At 41.3% G+C, this 19,088-nt stretch overlaps 1 protein-coding gene across 9 annotated transcripts in view; it reads right to left on the bottom strand.

Annotated features, from left to right (window-relative positions):
* ATP8A (ATPase phospholipid transporting 8A1) overlaps nt 1-19,088 on the bottom strand; it is a 36,110-nt gene that overhangs the window by 4,658 nt on the left and 12,364 nt on the right. For 6 of the 9 annotated variants that reach the window (XM_013319665.1, XM_013319667.1, XM_013319672.1 and 3 more), the window contains exons 3-22: nt 5,910-6,048; nt 5,237-5,420; nt 4,980-5,140; nt 4,696-4,893; nt 4,461-4,585; nt 4,235-4,390; nt 4,011-4,120; nt 3,754-3,927; nt 3,498-3,678; nt 3,057-3,409; nt 2,841-2,972; nt 2,595-2,753; nt 2,314-2,511; nt 2,083-2,241; nt 1,869-2,005; nt 1,668-1,788; nt 1,397-1,588; nt 1,196-1,314; nt 980-1,114; nt 765-863 (exon numbers count right to left, since the gene is read on the bottom strand). In XM_013319665.1, the coding sequence (XP_013175119.1) occupies nt 765-863; nt 980-1,114; nt 1,196-1,314; nt 1,397-1,588; nt 1,668-1,788; nt 1,869-2,005; nt 2,083-2,241; nt 2,314-2,511; nt 2,595-2,753; nt 2,841-2,972; nt 3,057-3,409; nt 3,498-3,678; nt 3,754-3,927; nt 4,011-4,120; nt 4,235-4,390; nt 4,461-4,585; nt 4,696-4,893; nt 4,980-5,140; nt 5,237-5,420; nt 5,910-6,048 (3,232 nt within the window). Of the gene's footprint in view, nt 1-764; nt 864-979; nt 1,115-1,195; nt 1,315-1,396; nt 1,589-1,667; nt 1,789-1,868; nt 2,006-2,082; nt 2,242-2,313; nt 2,512-2,594; nt 2,754-2,840; nt 2,973-3,056; nt 3,410-3,497; nt 3,679-3,753; nt 3,928-4,010; nt 4,121-4,234; nt 4,391-4,460; nt 4,586-4,695; nt 4,894-4,979; nt 5,141-5,236; nt 5,421-5,909; nt 6,049-9,486; nt 9,941-13,386; nt 13,641-14,495; nt 14,921-19,088 lie in introns of those variants that run through there. The other 3 variants (XM_013319668.1, XM_013319673.1, XM_013319671.1) reach the window with 3 other exon arrangements.

Genomic DNA, 19,088 nt, shown 5'->3' with positions numbered 1-19,088 from the left:
CCCCCCCCCCCTCCCCTCCCCGCACTTACACAGCACTAATGAGAGCAAATAAATATTGTACGAGAGTGTACAGCGGCGGTGTGGAGCAACTAAAATATAAAGGTGCAATAAATACATTGAAAAAAATAATTCCATCCACTGATATGAACTAAACAAAGTAAATGTACTCTGTGAGAATATATACATTTTCATATATTATACTATCAACTTATACATATTATAAATAAATAAATATAGATAATAAAACGAAATTTATATGTTACTCGTGATGATTTAAAACATCGTGAGATTTTAGAGATTTTTATACGACTAAAATCATTTGTTTTGTATCATTGTAATTGTAATGTGCGATAGATAGAGAAGATATATACGATACATATAAATATTATATTATGTAATTAAGTAGTAAGTAGAGCATTCCGACATTCACACGCATCAAGACATTAGCAACATCGACCCTCACAACACTCATCCGTTTCCACCGCCGAAGCAGATACAATAACATATCGTTCCGCGTGTTTTATCATATACAATGAGAACTACGACAACATGTTATATATAAATGTTTCTGCAGTGGAAACTAACACGTACATCGACTGCGACAGCACACACTATCAAATCTAAATCTATAGGAAAATAATGAATATATAAAATAGATCGCAATCTCTGTCAAGTTTGTCTTACAACTACATGATATAGAAATGTCAGTGAGCGAGTGAGTGAGTGAGAGAGTGAGTGAGCGAGAGAGAGACACGAGTACTCACGAGTGTCGCGGGTGTGCGAGGAGCGCGGCGGGATCGCGTTTCTTGATCTCGCTCTCGCGCACCGCCTCCGTCATCGACTTGAACGCAGAGTTGTGGATGCTGAAAATGTACATCCCTTCATTAACATCTTCTTTATATCCCCCGAGTCTCTCGTGTAATTACACATCATGAAATGTTATCCTAGTCTTTTGTGTGGAGTAGGAATTAGCACTGACACAGTGACGACGAGGTCGGGCACCAGCGCGGCGACCGGGATGAGCAGCAGGCCGAACCAGAAGACCAGCGAGCTGAACACCATGCGGTCCATGCCGCGCATCACCGCGCCCACGCCCACCACCGGGTACACGTTGCTGCAATACACACGTGCCGCATGGATTCAATCACAAATTACCTAACTATAATTAGAAATGGCAAGCGAGGGTCGAAGTTACCTGTATATGAGTATGAAGAGGAACCAGAGGGCGACGGAGCCCCAGATGGAGACGTGCGTCACCCAGGTCCAGGAGTGCGTCGCCAGCCCCGCCTTCAGGCACACCGTCAGCACCACGTACTGCGCACACAACACGCACTCGTCACTCTCCGCCAATGGGAGGACTCCCATTGGTCGATGAGGAGAGGGGGAGTCCACTCACGGTGTAGACGAAGTTGCCGACGACCAGGTAGCCGCCGTCCTTGCCGCTGGGCCACAGCACGTGGTGGCTGGCGAGCAGCATCGGCAGCCAGAACAGCAGCACCGAGTGCAGCAGCGCATTCACCGCCCAGATCCAGAAGACGCGCACGTTGAACAGCAGCCCCTGCTGCGACGGGATGTACAGCACCGGGTGCTGCAATCGACGGGATACCGGCCTCGTTACACCACCGCTCAGCGAACATACCGCGCGCAGGTGAAGGCGGCGCACTCACCCTCAGCATGATCTCGGGCGAGCACAGCTTGTCGAAGAGTCCGATGGCGAAGGGCGGCAGCGCCGTGAATATCACGTTGTAGAAGCCGATGGTCCAGCGCTCGAACAGGATCTGTCCGGACCTGGAGACGCAATCAGTGCCGTGAGCACTTTCACACCGCACCAAAGGATGCCGAGGAAAAGGGCAGCGGGGAGCGCTCACCAGGCGGAGTATATCGCGAACCAGAGCTCGATGACGTAGAGGCAGATGTTCTTGTAGAAGGAGTAGAGGATGAGCTTGCTGATGCGCGAGTAGTTCCAGGCGCCGTGCACCAGCAGCAGCCGCAGCAGGAAGCGGAACTAGAAGGAGACGAGCGCGGTGAGTGCGGTGTGGGTGAAGGTGCGGAGTTGCGGAGGTGCGGGTGCGCGTTGCAGACCTGCGCGATGCTGTAGTCGGAGGCGCAGACGGCCTGCAGGCCCTCCACGCCGGAGATGCCGACGCCGACGGAGGCGCGCTGGATCATGGCCACGTCGTTGGCGCCGTCGCCGATGGCCAGCGTCACCGCGCCCGTCGCCCGCGACACCAGCTCCACCACCTGCCATCACACGTCCGCATTCACACATCGTTACATCCGATATAACACTGTTCGCTTAACAAACGCCGGTACCTCAGCCTTCTGTATGGGGGAGACCCTGCAGCAGACGACGACCTTGCAGGAGAGGCAGAGGTCGAGGAAGTCCTTCTTGAGGTCGCAGCCCATCGCGTACTTGAGGGTCTTGCCGTCGATGATGAGCGCGACGTCGTTCTCCTTGCGCAGGTTGTCGCCGAAGTCTGCGCAGTGGCGGGACAGCGTCTCCCTCGTGCCCTGTAACACGGCGGCGGATGTGGTGTCACGTGGGTGTGGTGGTGTGTGTGGGGGGTGAGGGGGGCGGGGCGGCGTGTACTGACGTCGAGGCTCTCCTCGTTGAGCAGCACGAGCGGCATGGCGGCGTGTATGAGGCGGGCGGAGTGCGCGATGTTGATGGCGGTCTCCTGCTTGTCGCCGGTCAGCACCCACACGTTGATGTTGGCCTTCAGCAGCGCCGCTATCGTCTCCGGCACGCCGTCCTGCACAACACACAACGCGCGACTCGGTCAGTAGAGTTGGGGGCCGGGGCGCGGCGACGCGGTACCACGGGCGGGGGCGGTGAGGACCTGCAGCTTGTCCTCGATGGCGGTGGCGCCCAGCAGGCGCAGGTTGTTCTCGATGAGCAGCGCGGCCTCCTCCAGCTTCCGCTCGCGGTCCTGTATCGCGATGCTCGCCTTGTGGTAGGTGTTTGACCAGTCCTGCGGATGTACCGGCGGAGCGGCATTAGGTGACATGGTATACTCTGGCGGTGGCACCGAACACGGTGTTGCAGATGTGCGTACCGCGTAGACGTGGTCGGGTATGTCGGCGACGGCGAAGACGAGCGTGCGCAGGCCCTCGGCGGCGAAGTGCTCGAGGTGCGCCAGCGTGGCCTGGGCGTAGCGCGCGTGCTGCGGCCCGCCGGCCAGGCGCGGGTAGATGACGGAGTCCGCGCCCTTGCAGTACAGCCGGATCTGTCCGGCGGGCGTGCGCACGATCACGGACATGCGCTTGCGCGCGGAGGTGAACGCGAGCACGTGCAGCACGGCGAAGGAGGCGGGGCCGGCCGCGCCCAGCCGCACCGCCACGCCCTCCGGCGTGCGCGTCTCGAACACGTACCCGAACGCCGCCGCGCCCATCACCAGCGCGCGCTCGTCTGCACAGGACACGTGCGGTGTACAACAGAACGCCGGTGTAGGCGCGGTGTAGACGCGGTGTAGACGCGGTGTAGGGGCGGAGTGTACCTGGCGAGGCGGCGTGGTAGTTGATCTTGCCGTCGACCACCTCGGGTATGACGGTGTGGCAGATGGCCAGCATGGTGAGGAACTCGCGGATGACGGGCGCAGTGGGGTGGTTGCGCTGCAGGTTCTGGTACAGCAGCGTGTCTTCCAGCTTCTCGTTGGGTCCCGGCCGGTTGTAAATTATCTGAAAACGTTCATATAACAGAAGCGTATATTCTGTGGGGTGTAAGAGTGTCGCGGCGGGGCGGCGAGGCGGTACCTCTGCGATGGAGCACTTGTGGAAGTCCATGACGTTGCAGGTGAGGGTGCCGGTCTTGTCGCTGAAGACGTAGCGGACCATGCCCAGCTCCTCGTTGAGGTTGGAGGTGCGGGCGAGGGCGGGGGTGTCGGACTCCGCGTGGTACATCTCGCCGTCCATCGCAATGAACTTGGCCTGCGACACGTCGACACAGATGGTCACACAACTCAACTCTACCGACTATCAAATTATTATCAAAATATAAAAATAATACTAACTTGAAAAAATCGTACGATTTCCGCCGTCACTTGCAATGATATAGGTATAAGATTGTTGTATAAGATCAAAAAGGTTAAAAAATTAAATCCAAAATTTGCATTCTGCGCCTCTGGAACAAAATAAATATACACCTTTACAAAATGTTGGGCAAGACCAGACAAGACACAAGACACAAGAGGTGGCAGGTGTGCGAGGTGAGGTGCGAGGTGATGAGCATACAGACCGTCGAGACCGAGGTACCAGTCGGTGTTGGCGTGGCGCGCGCGCACCCACAGCTCGCTGCAGCCGGCGCTCAGCAGCGACAGCGCCAGCAGGATCATGAACAACATCAGGATGTGTGTGTTCGTCTGCTTGTCGATCGACGACCGCTTCAGGGGCGCTGCAACAGCACACACATTCACATTGCTGCCTGTGCCACGCGGGCCGGCGGGCGCGGGCAGGTCGCCTACCTTTGGTCGAGTTCATCATGAGCTTGGTCTCGTGTCCGGTGTAGACGACTACGCCGTGCACCCAGGCCGTGTTGCGCAGCAGCGCGCCGCGAAGCAGCATCTGGTCCAGCGCCAGCGGCACCGACCTATCACAGCACGCCACGTATAAACCAAACTGAACTGGGCACATCTGAACACCTGTTTTATGGAACACAAAGAAAGTAGAACTTATTCAATACGTGATTCTTTGTCCAACCTGGTGTTGGTCTCCTTGAGCATGCCGTTGAACTCGTACAGGTGCCTGTTGGGGGGCTCGCACTGTATGGTGGCCTGGAAGTCGGCCAGCGCGGCCAGGTTGTCGAGCCGTGCGGTCTCAGGCGTGGCCTGACGGATCTTCAGGTTCGTCTCGCCGTCCAGGTTTGACGTTTCGATAAACGATATGCCCTGGGGTTCGCTGCCGATCACGTTTAACATTTTAAATCGTTCCGATGTATTCATCTGACTGGTAAAAAATAACTAGCGTAGCGTCGTAATCGTCACCTGGAGGCGAGCAGCACGAGGTCCGCGGGGAAGAACTGGTTGTTGAGGACGCGGCAGATGTCACCGATCTGCAGCCGCTGCCAGCGCACCAGCTGCCAGGTGGCGCCGCGCAGCACCTCCACCTTGCGTCGGTTCGTCTCATCGTCCGCTCGATGCCGCTTCTGAGACACCGAACGTAATCTTTACCTATGACCTAGACCTATGCAAACATTTTTTTACGATATCTAGGCGAGTATATAAAGATGTAAGTAACTCACGAAGTCCTCGACGACCTCCTTGATGGCGCTGACGGTGAGGATGAGGACGAGGGGAGTGAGCGTGGTCCAACGGCCAGTGGGCGACACGTCGGGGATCTGCTGCAGCAGCGCGATCAGCAGGAAGAAGCAGTTCGAGTAGCGGCGGAACTGCTCGAAAAGGAACAGCGGCACGAAAGACGGCACGCTGACACACACACACACAGACATACAAACAAACGTTTAAGTTATCTAATGTAACAGAGATGTGTCTTCGGAAAAAGAGAAATAACAGTATGGTTGTTCGGTGTTTATTTCTAAAAGAATGTAAAATAATATCCAAATAAAATGCAGATAGCGGTCAGGTCAGGGCTTGCGCTAAATTCGACCGGCTCTCGAGTGTGCACAAACTAAGGCGATGGCTGACATCACCCACCTATAAAAATATCTCGCTTTTTATTTACAATTGTATTGTAAGATTTCTTTGTTGTTTCACGACTGATAATTCAACTGTATGTGTTGTTGACTAACAATAAAACAATATATTACGACCTTATGTCAAGTTGACTAAAATTAATACACAAATTTCTATAGGAAAAGGTTGTTAAGAACATTCGTAAGATTTTATAAGGTCTTATATATATATTTTTAAATTAACACTTTCAATACTACAGCGAAAGTATTAAGGTGTAGTTACCTGTACTTGGCGGTGGATATTGTGTTGCTGACGAACTTCTGCGGCTGCGGCCGGTTGACAAAGATGATGCGGTTGGCCTGGTCGCCCGCCGCGCCGCCCGGGCCCTCAGACACGCCTGACGCCGTCGCCTCGTCTTCATCTGTATATACATGTTACTTATTTACATTCTGTTTCCTAACGTATATTCGTATATATGGCATAGGTAAATCAGCGGTAAAGCCACGCAATTCATTTTTACCTCTATTATAATTAGGTACATATCATCCCAAATATTAGATCGCAAATTTCATCGTTTATTTATTTAAAAAAAAATCGTGGGCTATGTACGAAATTTGTTTATAATAATATGAAGTATGTTGACTTCAAAAGAGAAAGTATTGGCCGGACGCAGGCGGGCGCAATGACAAAGTTAACGGTACTTGATCAACAGTTTTCATTGGCAGAAAGTCAGAGAAAATCCAAATAATACTCACAAAGCGGTACACTTTTGGTTTTATCTGTCGGCAAAGTGCAAATGCAGCACAGTTTTTAAATAAAGAATTATTGAAATTAATTCAAACATATTATTTATCCCACGTACTGATTAGATTCTCATAGAAGTATCGTGATAGTGTGATTATGGGACGCTGCCATAGACGCTATGTCCTACTAATCAAATATTTACTTTTTGCTTTGGTTCGGCATAGGATTGTTCGGAGAGCTGATAGTGCGAGGATTCATAACATTTCAAAGTAAATTACTTAAGTTACGCAGAACAAGGTATTGTTTTAGAATTTAAAAAATCGTATAGTTTTTAAAAAAATGATCTAAGATAGTGCAAATTATTAAGCAATCGGTGAGAATGGCGAGGCTAAGTTATACTCTTATTGATGTCATTGCGATACTGAATGAAGGTCAAGAAGGTAATAAATAAAACTTATAAACAACAGTATATACAATAACGTGACAATACAATTTAGTGGTTGAGGAAAAATGTAACCATCAATCAAATGTATCAATGGTCGTGAACGGTGGTCTCGAGGCACTCTGGACGTCCTTCACACAGGAACCGACATATTGTTACGAGCTCATAGTCGTGGAGGATTCTGTTTCAGAGTAACACGTAGGTATAAAGGCAGATGTAGTCACGTGCACGGCGTTCAGTACACAAACCTCGCAATCATAAATAGCGCGCGATAAACAGACCATTTCACGGGAAATGCTAATTTTACCTTACGACAATACGGCGATTAAAAATTGTAGAATGATGCCATCTCAGAGTTACGTTACAAAAATAATTTTATTGTTATCTTCATTCAGTTGACATCTACGACTCATATCTACAAATGGATTGACAATGACTCTTCGTTTGCTCAGTGGAGTTTACGTTTTGTATATCAATAATAGGTTGGTACTAAACTAATTTGTAAATTGAAAAGATTTTTAACATCACCCTGGCCGCGGAGTGGTAAAGTGCGAGACGGTAGAGGGCTGAAGGGGGCTATATGCGATGAAGCCTTACATAGGTCAAGGACAAGTCTTAATGCGTGACGCCATAATGCAAAGTATTGCGACTTATATTAATAAGGCGTAAAATATCAAAATAAACGTTACGTAAATATTATTAATTTTAAACCTAATGCATATAGAAACTTACTGGAACCGTAGCGTTTATTTCCACTGCGTAAAAATACAAGTTTTATCATGCCGCAAATATTTCTTTTACATAGATATTTTTTATACGGATGTTTTGGCAGCGGAAGTCCACGATTATTTATACTCAATGGGAGCTTACATATACTAAATTATTTGTTCTGTCTCGAAATCTGAAACTGCCAAGCTCTGAAGTTAACAAGGTTCCTTAGTAATGGATTTAGTATGGAAAAATTCACATACAGTTTGTTATTGAGCAGCATCATACCGATGGAGATTTCTCAGGACAATTCGAATGCTATGTGCTAAGTGTAAGATTTAACATAAATACGAAGTCTTTTGAATTATAAATCCGCAAACCATGCAAATTTCAGAGTGTCCAAGATATCTAAAAATATTTATAACAGTAAATAATAATGAACCTGAAACTACGCGACATAGGTAACTTAATTTTTTCAAGAATTTCAAGTCGTATATTTGCGAATGCATTTCGCTCTGACCTTGGAACAAAAACAATTTTACGCCAACCACTTGTGCACTTATATACCAGTAATATATGAATTTGAAACATAACAATGATACCATAAATCTAACAATGTGGTCAAAGCAATGAGGATTAAAGAATGCTATAAGTAGGTATACATTGGGACATCCTGCATTTATTAATATTATTTAAATTAGGAGCAACACATGTTGTACACATGCCGGAGGGCAATAAAAGGTAAAATGATCCATAAATATCTGACAGACAAAATAAAGAGACAGAAATACATAAAAATGAACATTTGAAAACATTGATCTTTATGTCCAAAACATAAAGTATACATTGCAATGCCTTTATACAAGAGTGTCTAAAGTGATTCGCAAAAAGTCAAAGCAAATAAATAAAAAAAAATTATAGGTAGCATAAAATTAGTGAATGGTAACACAGATTAAGAAGATATCCACCAAAAACAAAATTCTGAACCACAAATAATAGTGCAACAGAGACGTTAGTTATTTAACAAACCAAAGGTGACCTACAAAAAGGATATTGGTCATTTGCACAGGACTGAATGACGATTGCATGAATAGTTTTAAGTGGTTAATAAAATAATTACTATTATGAATAAACTAACAATTGTATCCCTTAAAACATCTATCTACGAAAGCTGATATTTTTAAGTGTCTGTAATTATTTATTGTATTTATACAAAGCACAAGTCATTACATAGTCATATGGTTTGCCTCACTTCCTTAAAGAACATTAAATGCGCGAGAGAGGAAGTCCCTTCTCAATTTCTTTGTTACATGACATAAATAAACAGTTCTCTTTATCAATAAACAATAAAAGATTATAGATTTAAAGTGAAAATTAAAACAGAAATATTTTAAATGGTTAAGCTAATAGAGGTTGATAATAATCTTTTTTGCATTCTTTAGAACCTATGCAATGAAATATATATTACTAGAGACTTAACAATACATTTGATGATAGACATTATGAGATTCATACAATTAAATGATCAAATTTCTTTGTCCTCACATGTTTTAATGTGCATTTGTGAATGAAAAATAAATAATGAACGTTTTTAGTATCCTATTCAATATAACAATTTGGCAGCTAATTTATACAAGGTTTTAGTGCTTAAAGAATAAAAGCACATTGCATGGCCTATGCAGAGGGTTCAGTCAATACAATCAGAATGTCCGCTATGTGCAGGTGCTGTTTCTTGCATTAACAATTAGCAATTGGCTTATTGACCGAGTTGAAAATGGATTTCATGTTTTCAACTCACTGCCTTCGATTTGTTAATAATATTTTTAAAACATTCTTTGAAGCTAAGAATATATCAAAAACTGTTTATGATGGCATTAAAAATTAAATATCCAAGATATAGGTTCAAGGTATTTTGTGACATGGCCTAACATCAATCTTTATTGTTAAACAGAAGCGAGAGCTTACAGTAGTTGCGTTGGTTCATCTTGAGCACCATGGCCCGGTAGAAACTGGAGAATGGGGCCATCATATTGTGGTTGTGGAAAAATCCACTCACATAATCTCTAAGAGCCATTGCAACAGTTGATCTTCGAAAATATAAAATACAACAGTTCACAATAACAACGCTGCGCACTATTTAGACACTAATAAAATAATAAATTTGACACTCATTATCACCACACATTTACCACACGAAGACAGGGAACGGATAATCTGACCAAAAATTTTAACATTGTAAAAAGATTCGGAACATTAAGAAATATATTTATTTTGCTTTATATAAATAATTATGACTTGTTATAAATAAATACTAATTGTATTAATACGCGTAAAAATGCATGTTGTCATCACAAAAAACCGCTTCGCGATTCGCGAATCTATCGATCTTTCTTCCACCGCCGCCCACAACAAACTTGAGACTAGTGATGTCAAATGAGTTCTAAACGTCTTTCGATTTTGTCTTAAACGATTCAATCAAATGAAAACAAATCAGAACTAAGCGTGTGAATAAAAAAAAACTTAAAGTGACTGGAATACTTAGTAAAATTACACGCCAGAATGAAGAAGAAAAAAAAGAATTAAGGCAAATCAAGGAACCTTAAATATGGCTGTCAAATTAAATGGCGTTATATTACTAGATTGGTGATTATATCAGCGATAGTTAATTCCAAGTATCATATTTTGGTCATCACAGTTTACAAAAAGTGATTAATTGAATATGAAAATACACATTTTTCGGATCAGAAAACGGTAAATCTTTAATATAGATATGACAATCGTATTACAACAATATTGCCATTTCTTTCCTTCAAAAAAATATTATAGTTTCTATACAAGTGTAATGACAGTTTAAAGTCACGATTAACAACTGAATATGAGTAAATATTATAATCGATGTACTTTGAAAAACTCAAGATCGATACATCACTAATTACATTACAACGCCCTATCCTGTCATGACGAATGAAATGTCAAATCGATTGTGACGTGTGCATGGATGTTGCCATCTAGATTTTTACATAAAGATAGATCTCCTTAAAAGTTTAAAAGTAAAACTTTTCGATGGATGGCAGGATGATAACCGTTTTGGTACATTTTTTTTTATAAAAGTGCAGTGAAATTCAATAATATCGATAGATAGATAGATATTTTGAAAGCTTTGTAGTGAAATTTATTTTTGTAGTGGTGGTTTTTGGATAAATGCTGTTGAAGGCCAGGAAGAAATCAGCAGATCAGACGCGTAGTGTGCGATGCTCCCTACGTCAGTTAATTAGTAAGTAGACATAGGAGAGAGTATTTTATTTATACGCCGTTGTTACGCAGTCGAGTGCCATTTTATTTTCTTCGAAATCTGAATTTTATTAAATGAGAAAATTGCTCCGAAAGCATTGAGCCATTTTGCCCACTTGTAGGCGGCCAAAAGCTAATCGTACGATCGTCCTGGAGTACAAAACTTTGGATCTCATTAAGTGACGTTAATTAGCGGTAGCCAGAAATTGACATCGACATTGATGAATTTAAACGGAGGCCGGTGCCGCTAGCGTCCACCCGGCCGGAACAACGATACTGTCCATTTGGTGGCTGGAAGGATGATGTGTGTTAATAGGAGCACAGCCATTCATTATGTTAAGTTTAGAAAATTATGTTTTTTTATATGACTTCGTTTTCCCGTTTAAAATTACAGTATTCAAGTTAATGATGGTTGAAAAATTAAATGAAAAAAATAGAATTTTTGAGAATTATGATTCGGGTTGTGGTGCGACTATTGGTAATGATCCTTGATGTTTAATTTCTATTTTCTTCGTACAAACAATATTGGATTAACCTTGCATTGGATTTTAACCAAGAAATATAATTGTCAATTACACTGAGTTGTTTATTTTGCTTGCGTGAAATTACGCTCAAGCACCATGAAAAATTTGTACAATTTTCTTTAGCAATCAGCAGTTTTCCTGTGTCTTTAATGAGTTAATGAAGCTTATTCATGTAGCGGCCTTGCTCGGTCAGTACGTATAACAAAATCAATCTTGCCGGTGTTTGATTTGAGTCCACTTTAATGAATTCACAGAGGCACCGCATTGCAAGGCACGTGTTGTTGTAGCTGCTTGTAATTGTTATTGATTTGTTGCGCTCATCGATATCTGATAGACGATAGTATTCACTTCTTGTATTTGAGTACAGAGAGAATTGTGTGCAAGAAATATATGTTGTACGTGAATCTAATACGCATATAGCTATCTTGTGTACGGTTGGGACATTAGGGTAAATGCGTAGCGATTGAGTGACAATATTATAAATGGCGTCCGGCGTGCGTGGCTCTCGTGGAACCGATGCGCCTCGTGCCGCGCCGCGTGTGCAAGGCCAAGGCGGCTGCACCTGCCCTCCGGTGTCTTATTATCCCTCGCACAGCCCTCGCACGGCCTTCACTCCTCTCTCTATTGATTTAACTCTGTAATTCTATTACATTCAAGTGCACTGTTACAACCTGTTAACCTCAATACTTTTGACGTAATTTAGTTAGAAGTATTAAATAGATACTTATAAATATTAAAGAATAATGATTGATCGTATAATTACGATATTTAGTTATAATAATTAGTAGATGATATTGTAAAAGAGAGCATTTTCATTTAGATTTAGATTTATTTACATACTAACAAATCCTAACAAATAGGCAAAAAACAATGTCTTTTAAAACATAAACGTATAACTGTACGTTGTTTTAATAGTTGGAAATCTTCTAACGTTGACTGACACATTCAAGAAAATAATAACTAAATTCATATTCAAAGTTCAACAGCGTTGAAATTATTGAAACTTTCAAACTGGATTCCGAAGCTTTGCGAAAGTTTACACAAAAGCTTAGAAATCAAACGACGGACATTAACTATGTTGAATAAGTTTCAAAGCACTTAAGTATAAAACTGTACAACGCAATATACGAATGAAAAAAACTATTTCTTTGTTTTATTACTTTAATTTACGATGTTATAATGTAAATTAAAATCTAATGTTATAATGTAAAAGAGTAATGCGAAAATGCAAGATTTTTTTTAACTTCTCATATCATAATACAACTAGTCGTCGAGTTCAGTGTGTCCATTAGCTCTGATGGTGATCTATGTGGTGATAATTACAATATGTATTGTTATTTTGGTGACAGATTGACCATCGCAGTTTGGCATATTTAACGTGACCTTAATGTGACCTTTTGTCATTATACTACGTTGACACAGTACAAGCCGCGGGCGAGGACACAGCGGGACATAATATTTTATTATTTATTGGAAAACATAAATAGCTACGATGAGAAGGCTTTATTATAACAAGACGATGAGCAAAGAATATGCAGATGACGTTCCCTATCGTACGCCTATTTAGGTGTCTAGTGAAACGGATCATGACAGCAACTTGATGTCCACGACCAGTCTGAAAAAACTGAAACCAGCCTATGTATAGTATTTACATGTATATGTTACTATTTATGTTTATTTTCGCTAAGTAATGGAGCCTTAGATACTATTATTTCCGTATATAATTCTTATCTTCTATGTAAGATAGAGCTCACTCGTCGTAAAAGTAATTTTATAAAGATAAAAAGATAAATTGTCTTCATTTAACAATTTACTGATAGCTGGAGTGTATGATAACATTTAATCTCCAAACTTATATACATATATATTTTACACGGAACTGATAAACACCCCAAAGTATTTCCGATACGATATAATATGAATTTTCATAGATTATACATAAGTACATATAATATAGTTGCAACGTATTAACGAGCAACGAGATAGTGATGTTAAGTTACCATGCATAACTATTACAAAATAATAACAATATCACATCAAAAATACTCACCGAGACGTTTGAAACTAGCAAACACCGACACAAACTTCGCCCACATCGATAATAACTACTAATTCAATTACACTAAGCTATTTAAATTTAAATCGAACAGAGACATGTTACTTGAGGATAGGAGTTTAAAATTTGAAAAGACGCTAATTATAGTATTGTGAAGTAGTAGTCGATGACATGAGCGACATAGAAGAGGAGGCAGGTCGCTATGTACATGAAGATCAGGATTTGGACCAACATGATGCTCCGGTCGCCGCGCTAGCTGTACTGTCAGTTGCCTGCTGGCTGGCCGGGGAAGCCCCGCCGGCGCGCCCGCTCACCCAAGGTGAATGTCGAACGACGTGATCTTGTTGGGCCGTTACGTAAGGGTATAAAGCTAAGTCGTCCACAAGGGCTGTCAGTTTAATGAGGTGTCAAGCAACTTCTAGGAACTATGTTACCAAATCTAATACAAGAAATGGCTTAAGCTTATGATAGATTTTATAGTTAGATTAGTTCAAAATAATGATTATTTTTTCAATAAAAATAGTTTTCATCTAATGAAGTATAGTTAGTTGTTGCGCAGCGACGCAGCAGTGGCGCCATCGGCCCGCTGATTGACGACAGCCTCAAAAGAGACTCTTGTATGGATTCGGGCTGACGACACGCGACATACAAACTTTTTGTTAAAATTAAGTTCACACTGATGAATATTTGTTTAGAAACATTCGTTCAGGATCATTATTATTTAGGTACTAGAATGTTGGAGGCAGAATATGTGTTTGAAAATTTTATAATATTTACAAGAATTAAATTAATAATTTCCATGTTAATAATATCCAGTGTAATGATTAAGTATTCGTATTGGGAATGCATACAGCGTGCCCCTGACACCAGGGCAGCATAAATTAACGCACAACGTCATGCAAATCCGTTTAGGAGGTCAGTCAGTCATGTCATATACACAATGAAGTTAGCCTGACTTAGTGCATGCATGAAACTATACATACATAAGTATCTTATTGTTTCCTACATTATTATTAGTGTCTACAAAGTGTCTACGCCGTAGCATAAGATAATGTAAACCTTAATAAGTTTGTAAAGATAGATGTTTAATGATGTGTACTTACCATTCCTGGTCTGTCCATCAAGAACTGTGGTGACGGGCAGCGCGGATCCACCGAAGCCGGAGAGCCCGTCGTCGGGCGCCGGGCGCAGCGGCAGCTCCACCGCGCCCGCCTCCCCACCGGGCCATGCCATTGCCGCACCCTACCAGCATTGCCCGCCCATACCCGTACAACGCTTTACGTACACTTTAATGCTCAAACAGCAGCTCACAATAACGCGTCTTCATTGATACAACTGAGATAGATAGGTGTAATTCCTCGAACACTAGATAACTACCAGCGTTTTATTTGTGAACACTTTTAGAGCACCACTTTAATCTCTCCTCTTTACTTCACTTTCGATTTAAAATATTCAATATATTTTCAGACCTATAATTTGTAAGAGTAAATAAAGTTGTGATTATCTAAACATGACGAATATAAAGTGTAGGTAACATATATTTACTTGTTACAATGTATATAAATACATAGGAGAACGCTACGCTTTACATGATGCGTAAATAATAAACCATCGAAGGAAGACGTGTAATTTTCATGTTTTTTAAAAAGCTTTCCGAAGGCAAAGGAAGGCGTGGCCGAAAAAGCCGCCTTAAATTATTTATATACATACAAGTATTCATTGTTGGTTCGTTATTATGTTCGATCCTTGATACTTTTGCCTAAACAGCTTTTACAGTTTTTACTGTTGACTAAAATTTTCTTGATATATATTCGGTGGTCTAACTAAACGTTTTGTTCATTGAGAAATATTATATGAAATATATATGAAACACAATATGAATATATTCAACGTACTTGTCGCCTCTTTACGTGTTTCTACGTGTGTTGTAGCGAGGCTATGCTCTAAGTTCTACAGAATAAATTTCAATTCATCATTCATCATGTTAAATGAATTGTTGAAATTAATAAAAAGTCGTGCATACATTATAGAGTGTTATTAACTTTAACTTTAATAAAACACAAAAACAATTCACAAAACTGCGGTTAAACTGTAAGAATATATCTGTGTACAAAAATAGATGTGTAATACTGAGGGGAGCGGGTTGTGCGGGGAGCGGGGAGCGCGGGGCGTTGTCAAAATGCGAGCACGGGGTCAAGGTCGTCGACCTCGCGCGGAGGCTGCACGGGACTCTCGGCCCGGGATCGCCTTGTTGTGGTAGCAGCATATAGCGGTTAATATTACAATACGCAAATTGTACAAAGACTATTAAATTGATGTGGAAGAAAAAAAACAAACATTGAAGTGAACAAAGGACAAAACTAGCAAATGGTAAATAAATAAATAAAATCATTGAAGCACATTGATTGGTCACAGTTAAAATGTTTTACATTAAATGAGATCTTTCGCATCAGCGAATGCAGTTTTTTTGGCAAAGTTGATCGTTTTTATGTAAGAACCACTTGACTATTGAGAGGCTGCGACACAAAATGGCGATCGAGCTACTTAACTACAAAACAAGTTTATAAAAGGTACTAAACATCAAAGAGACTACGTAACTATTTAAGGAACATACTCTATTAGGAAGCTCGTAACTTAAGTTAGGAGGACGATCTACTTTTCCCCTTCCTTTTTTTCCTTAAATATAAGGTGGCTTTCGCTAAAATAGCGAAGCGACCGTTGCCCATAAACATCTCTAAAAAGTTGTCGATGCGTCCTAACTTTGATAAACCGAAGAGGAGATGTACAAAAAAGGCAAATTTACCTTTTCTATACGTCCCATCCCCCACCAAGTCAAATTTGACCTCCAGCGTGCACACCCATCAGACAAAACGCGTAGTTGCTTCCACTTTACGCCTGTCTTCTGTGTGACTGTTGTATTTCACGGAGAGTCGGCTCTTACGTGCAACAGTTATTGTTGCTGTCTCTACCGCTGTTTAATGCTTTAAAGCTCTCAATGTATGCAAATTATGCAATAACTGATTTTTCTTTTTTATTTCAGGGCAAGAGCCAGCCCGCGGGCACGCTGTAAAAATTGCAATTACCCCGTTACAGCGTGTTAACCCGCGCGACATATCGCCCGTAACGCTTAATTATTGTCCCGCTATCGGCAGTCCGACGTGTTACATGTTTCGACGTGCACATATCGAATTACAAGCGACGTGACAAATTGCCCGCGTAATTGCTTACACATTTTGATATTTATCGATGACAATCTATATACAATAACCTATATAGACTTTACACGAGGTCAGTTGGAATTTAAATATGATGTATGTACTTAACTTAGTATTTTCTCCATTTGTTCCATTACTAAAGTGTTCAGAGTATGTATGGTAATTAAATCAAACTTATAAATGTGAGTGTTTGTGCATCTATTATAAAATATGTAAGAGTGTACAAGTGGCGAGTGGTTATTCGTCATAGCGAGATATTTTATCAGAATATCTGACCACTTAACTTATTCAATTACTTGATAACAATGTCTTGTTGTTTGTATGTCTGTCTGTCTGCAACACGTTGATGATTCATCACGCCGCATGATCAAGAGTTGGGAGATACGTAAAGCTCTTATCGAGTAGATTTTTGGTAATACACGAATTATAAAAAATATTTATAAAAGAGAAATAAATGAGAAAACAAAACTTAATTTGCAAATGAAATAGCAAGAATAATGAAAATACTAGTGAATTAGAAACAAACATTGATTCTGATTGTAATTAACCACAACGCATCGAACCACAAATCGACAATTAACGTTCAGACTTCGTTAACATTCAATTAGGCTGTGTGCCTGTATGTATGTATGTATGTACCGACTGAAAGGCAACAGAGCGAGAAGCCGCGCGGCGCACCACTGCCCACTGTTCACAACTTATCGGAACTGAACCTACTACCGCTTATCACCGTGACTATCGCTCGGTGAATATTATTTAATCAAACAATAAGCATTTCAGTCTGTCTGAACTCCGCCCTCACTCAACGAAAACTGTTTCGCGGGAAGTCACTTTATACATTTATTTACCGTTTGATTGAATGTTTTCATAGGAGTGTTTATATTGTGATTTTATACTATTTACCGTGGGTTTCTGACATCATTTTTTTTGTATAAAATTTATCGTCAAACCTGTCGTTCACGTTTGACAAAAGAGAGATATAAATATGTTTAAAACGAGGACATTGGTTTCAAAAACCCACGGTAAATGTTGGTAAGAAAATCAACTTGATTGTTCGTTCCTGTTTTATTCAAAAATTATTACATTGATTTTTAAACAATCTGAAAAAAGTAAACTGTATTATAAAACTTTATAATACTTTACGTTTAAATTATCAAAAACGCAAATACTAAACTTTGCTGGCGCATGTAGTTGTATTAAACATGTGTCGTTACAAAGGAAAATCATGTAGAGTTAACATCATAATTAACAGATATAATATCCTGATAATATTATATAAAACTTAAAAATGTCGGAGGAGGATGTATGTATGCAACCATTTTGTTATGTATATTGTTTGTTTTATGAAATCATTGTAGATATCAGCATCATAAACAACGTAAGTACTTAAAAACGTGTTTATGAGTTGTAAATATAATATAAATAAATATATTGCTTGAGTTTGAAAAATAAATGGTTTAAAAATGAAATAATTTTGACCCATTTATGAAGTAAAAATTGTTTTGATAAATACATAAAAATGTAATTAGCGCGAGTTGTGTTACCGTTATGTCTCATTACATACTATTTATGTAGCATTATGCAATTTATTTGCAATTGCATGGAACACTATCTAGCTTTATTTTAACACTATTTGCTCACAAAACACATTTAAAACATCAACTTTTAGTTATATTTTAACATTTCACTGATGAATAAAGTCACTAATTTAAAAGACGCGATACCTCGACGGCGGGTAATAAAAAACTGATTAGTTTGAGTGACACTATCAGTTGATGTAGTCGTTGTGTGGACGCAATCGCGACAAGTTGAGAGACGTTAGGCAATAGCAAGGCTCTGCCGTGCCGGGGACCGCAAGCCGCCGCCGCACCGGGGACGACTACCAGTCGAGTCGTTTACTTAAAAAAACAAACATGACCATTGCCTTATTGGGTGGGTATCTAAGCGACAAATTAACTAAAGAAGTAATTAATCGTTTATATGAAAATCTATTATGTATATAGTCAGAGATAAAACTGTTTGTTAAACTACATGCTAACATGACTTACATTTCGAAACTTAGCGGAGTACAAAGAAAAAACTGCATTGTTATGTGTTTTATCTGAAGTACTGAAATGTTGAGTAACAACTTTTATTGTTTGGTTACAAGTCAACACAAACACGAATCCGTCTATACTATCAAACTAAACCATAAACTTAATGCTAAGTTCCCAAGTTAAGATATCAGACGTTCCCACGTAGATAAGATCGTGCTCGTTTGATAATGTTCCCGAGAATAGCTCACGCCGCTGCGGGCTCTGGGCGCGGCGCTGGGCGCTGGGCGATGGGCGCGGCGGTAACTGGGACACCACGTATGTGACGTCACCACGTCATATACCAAATTAAAGCACGGCCTTTATGTCGCCCTGCACGAAGTGGGCGCGACGTGTATGGCCTCACAGCCCTAAATAAAATTAATGATGCCACATTATTTGACCGTTT

The sequence above is a fragment of the Papilio xuthus genome, unplaced genomic scaffold (assembly GCF_000836235.2).
Source record: "Papilio xuthus unplaced genomic scaffold, Pxut_1.1 DF826115.1, whole genome shotgun sequence".
NCBI classification, from domain to species: domain Eukaryota; kingdom Metazoa; phylum Arthropoda; class Insecta; order Lepidoptera; family Papilionidae; genus Papilio; species Papilio xuthus.
The sequence above is the reverse complement of the archived record's forward strand: the minus strand, read 5'-3'. Positions and strand labels throughout refer to the sequence as shown.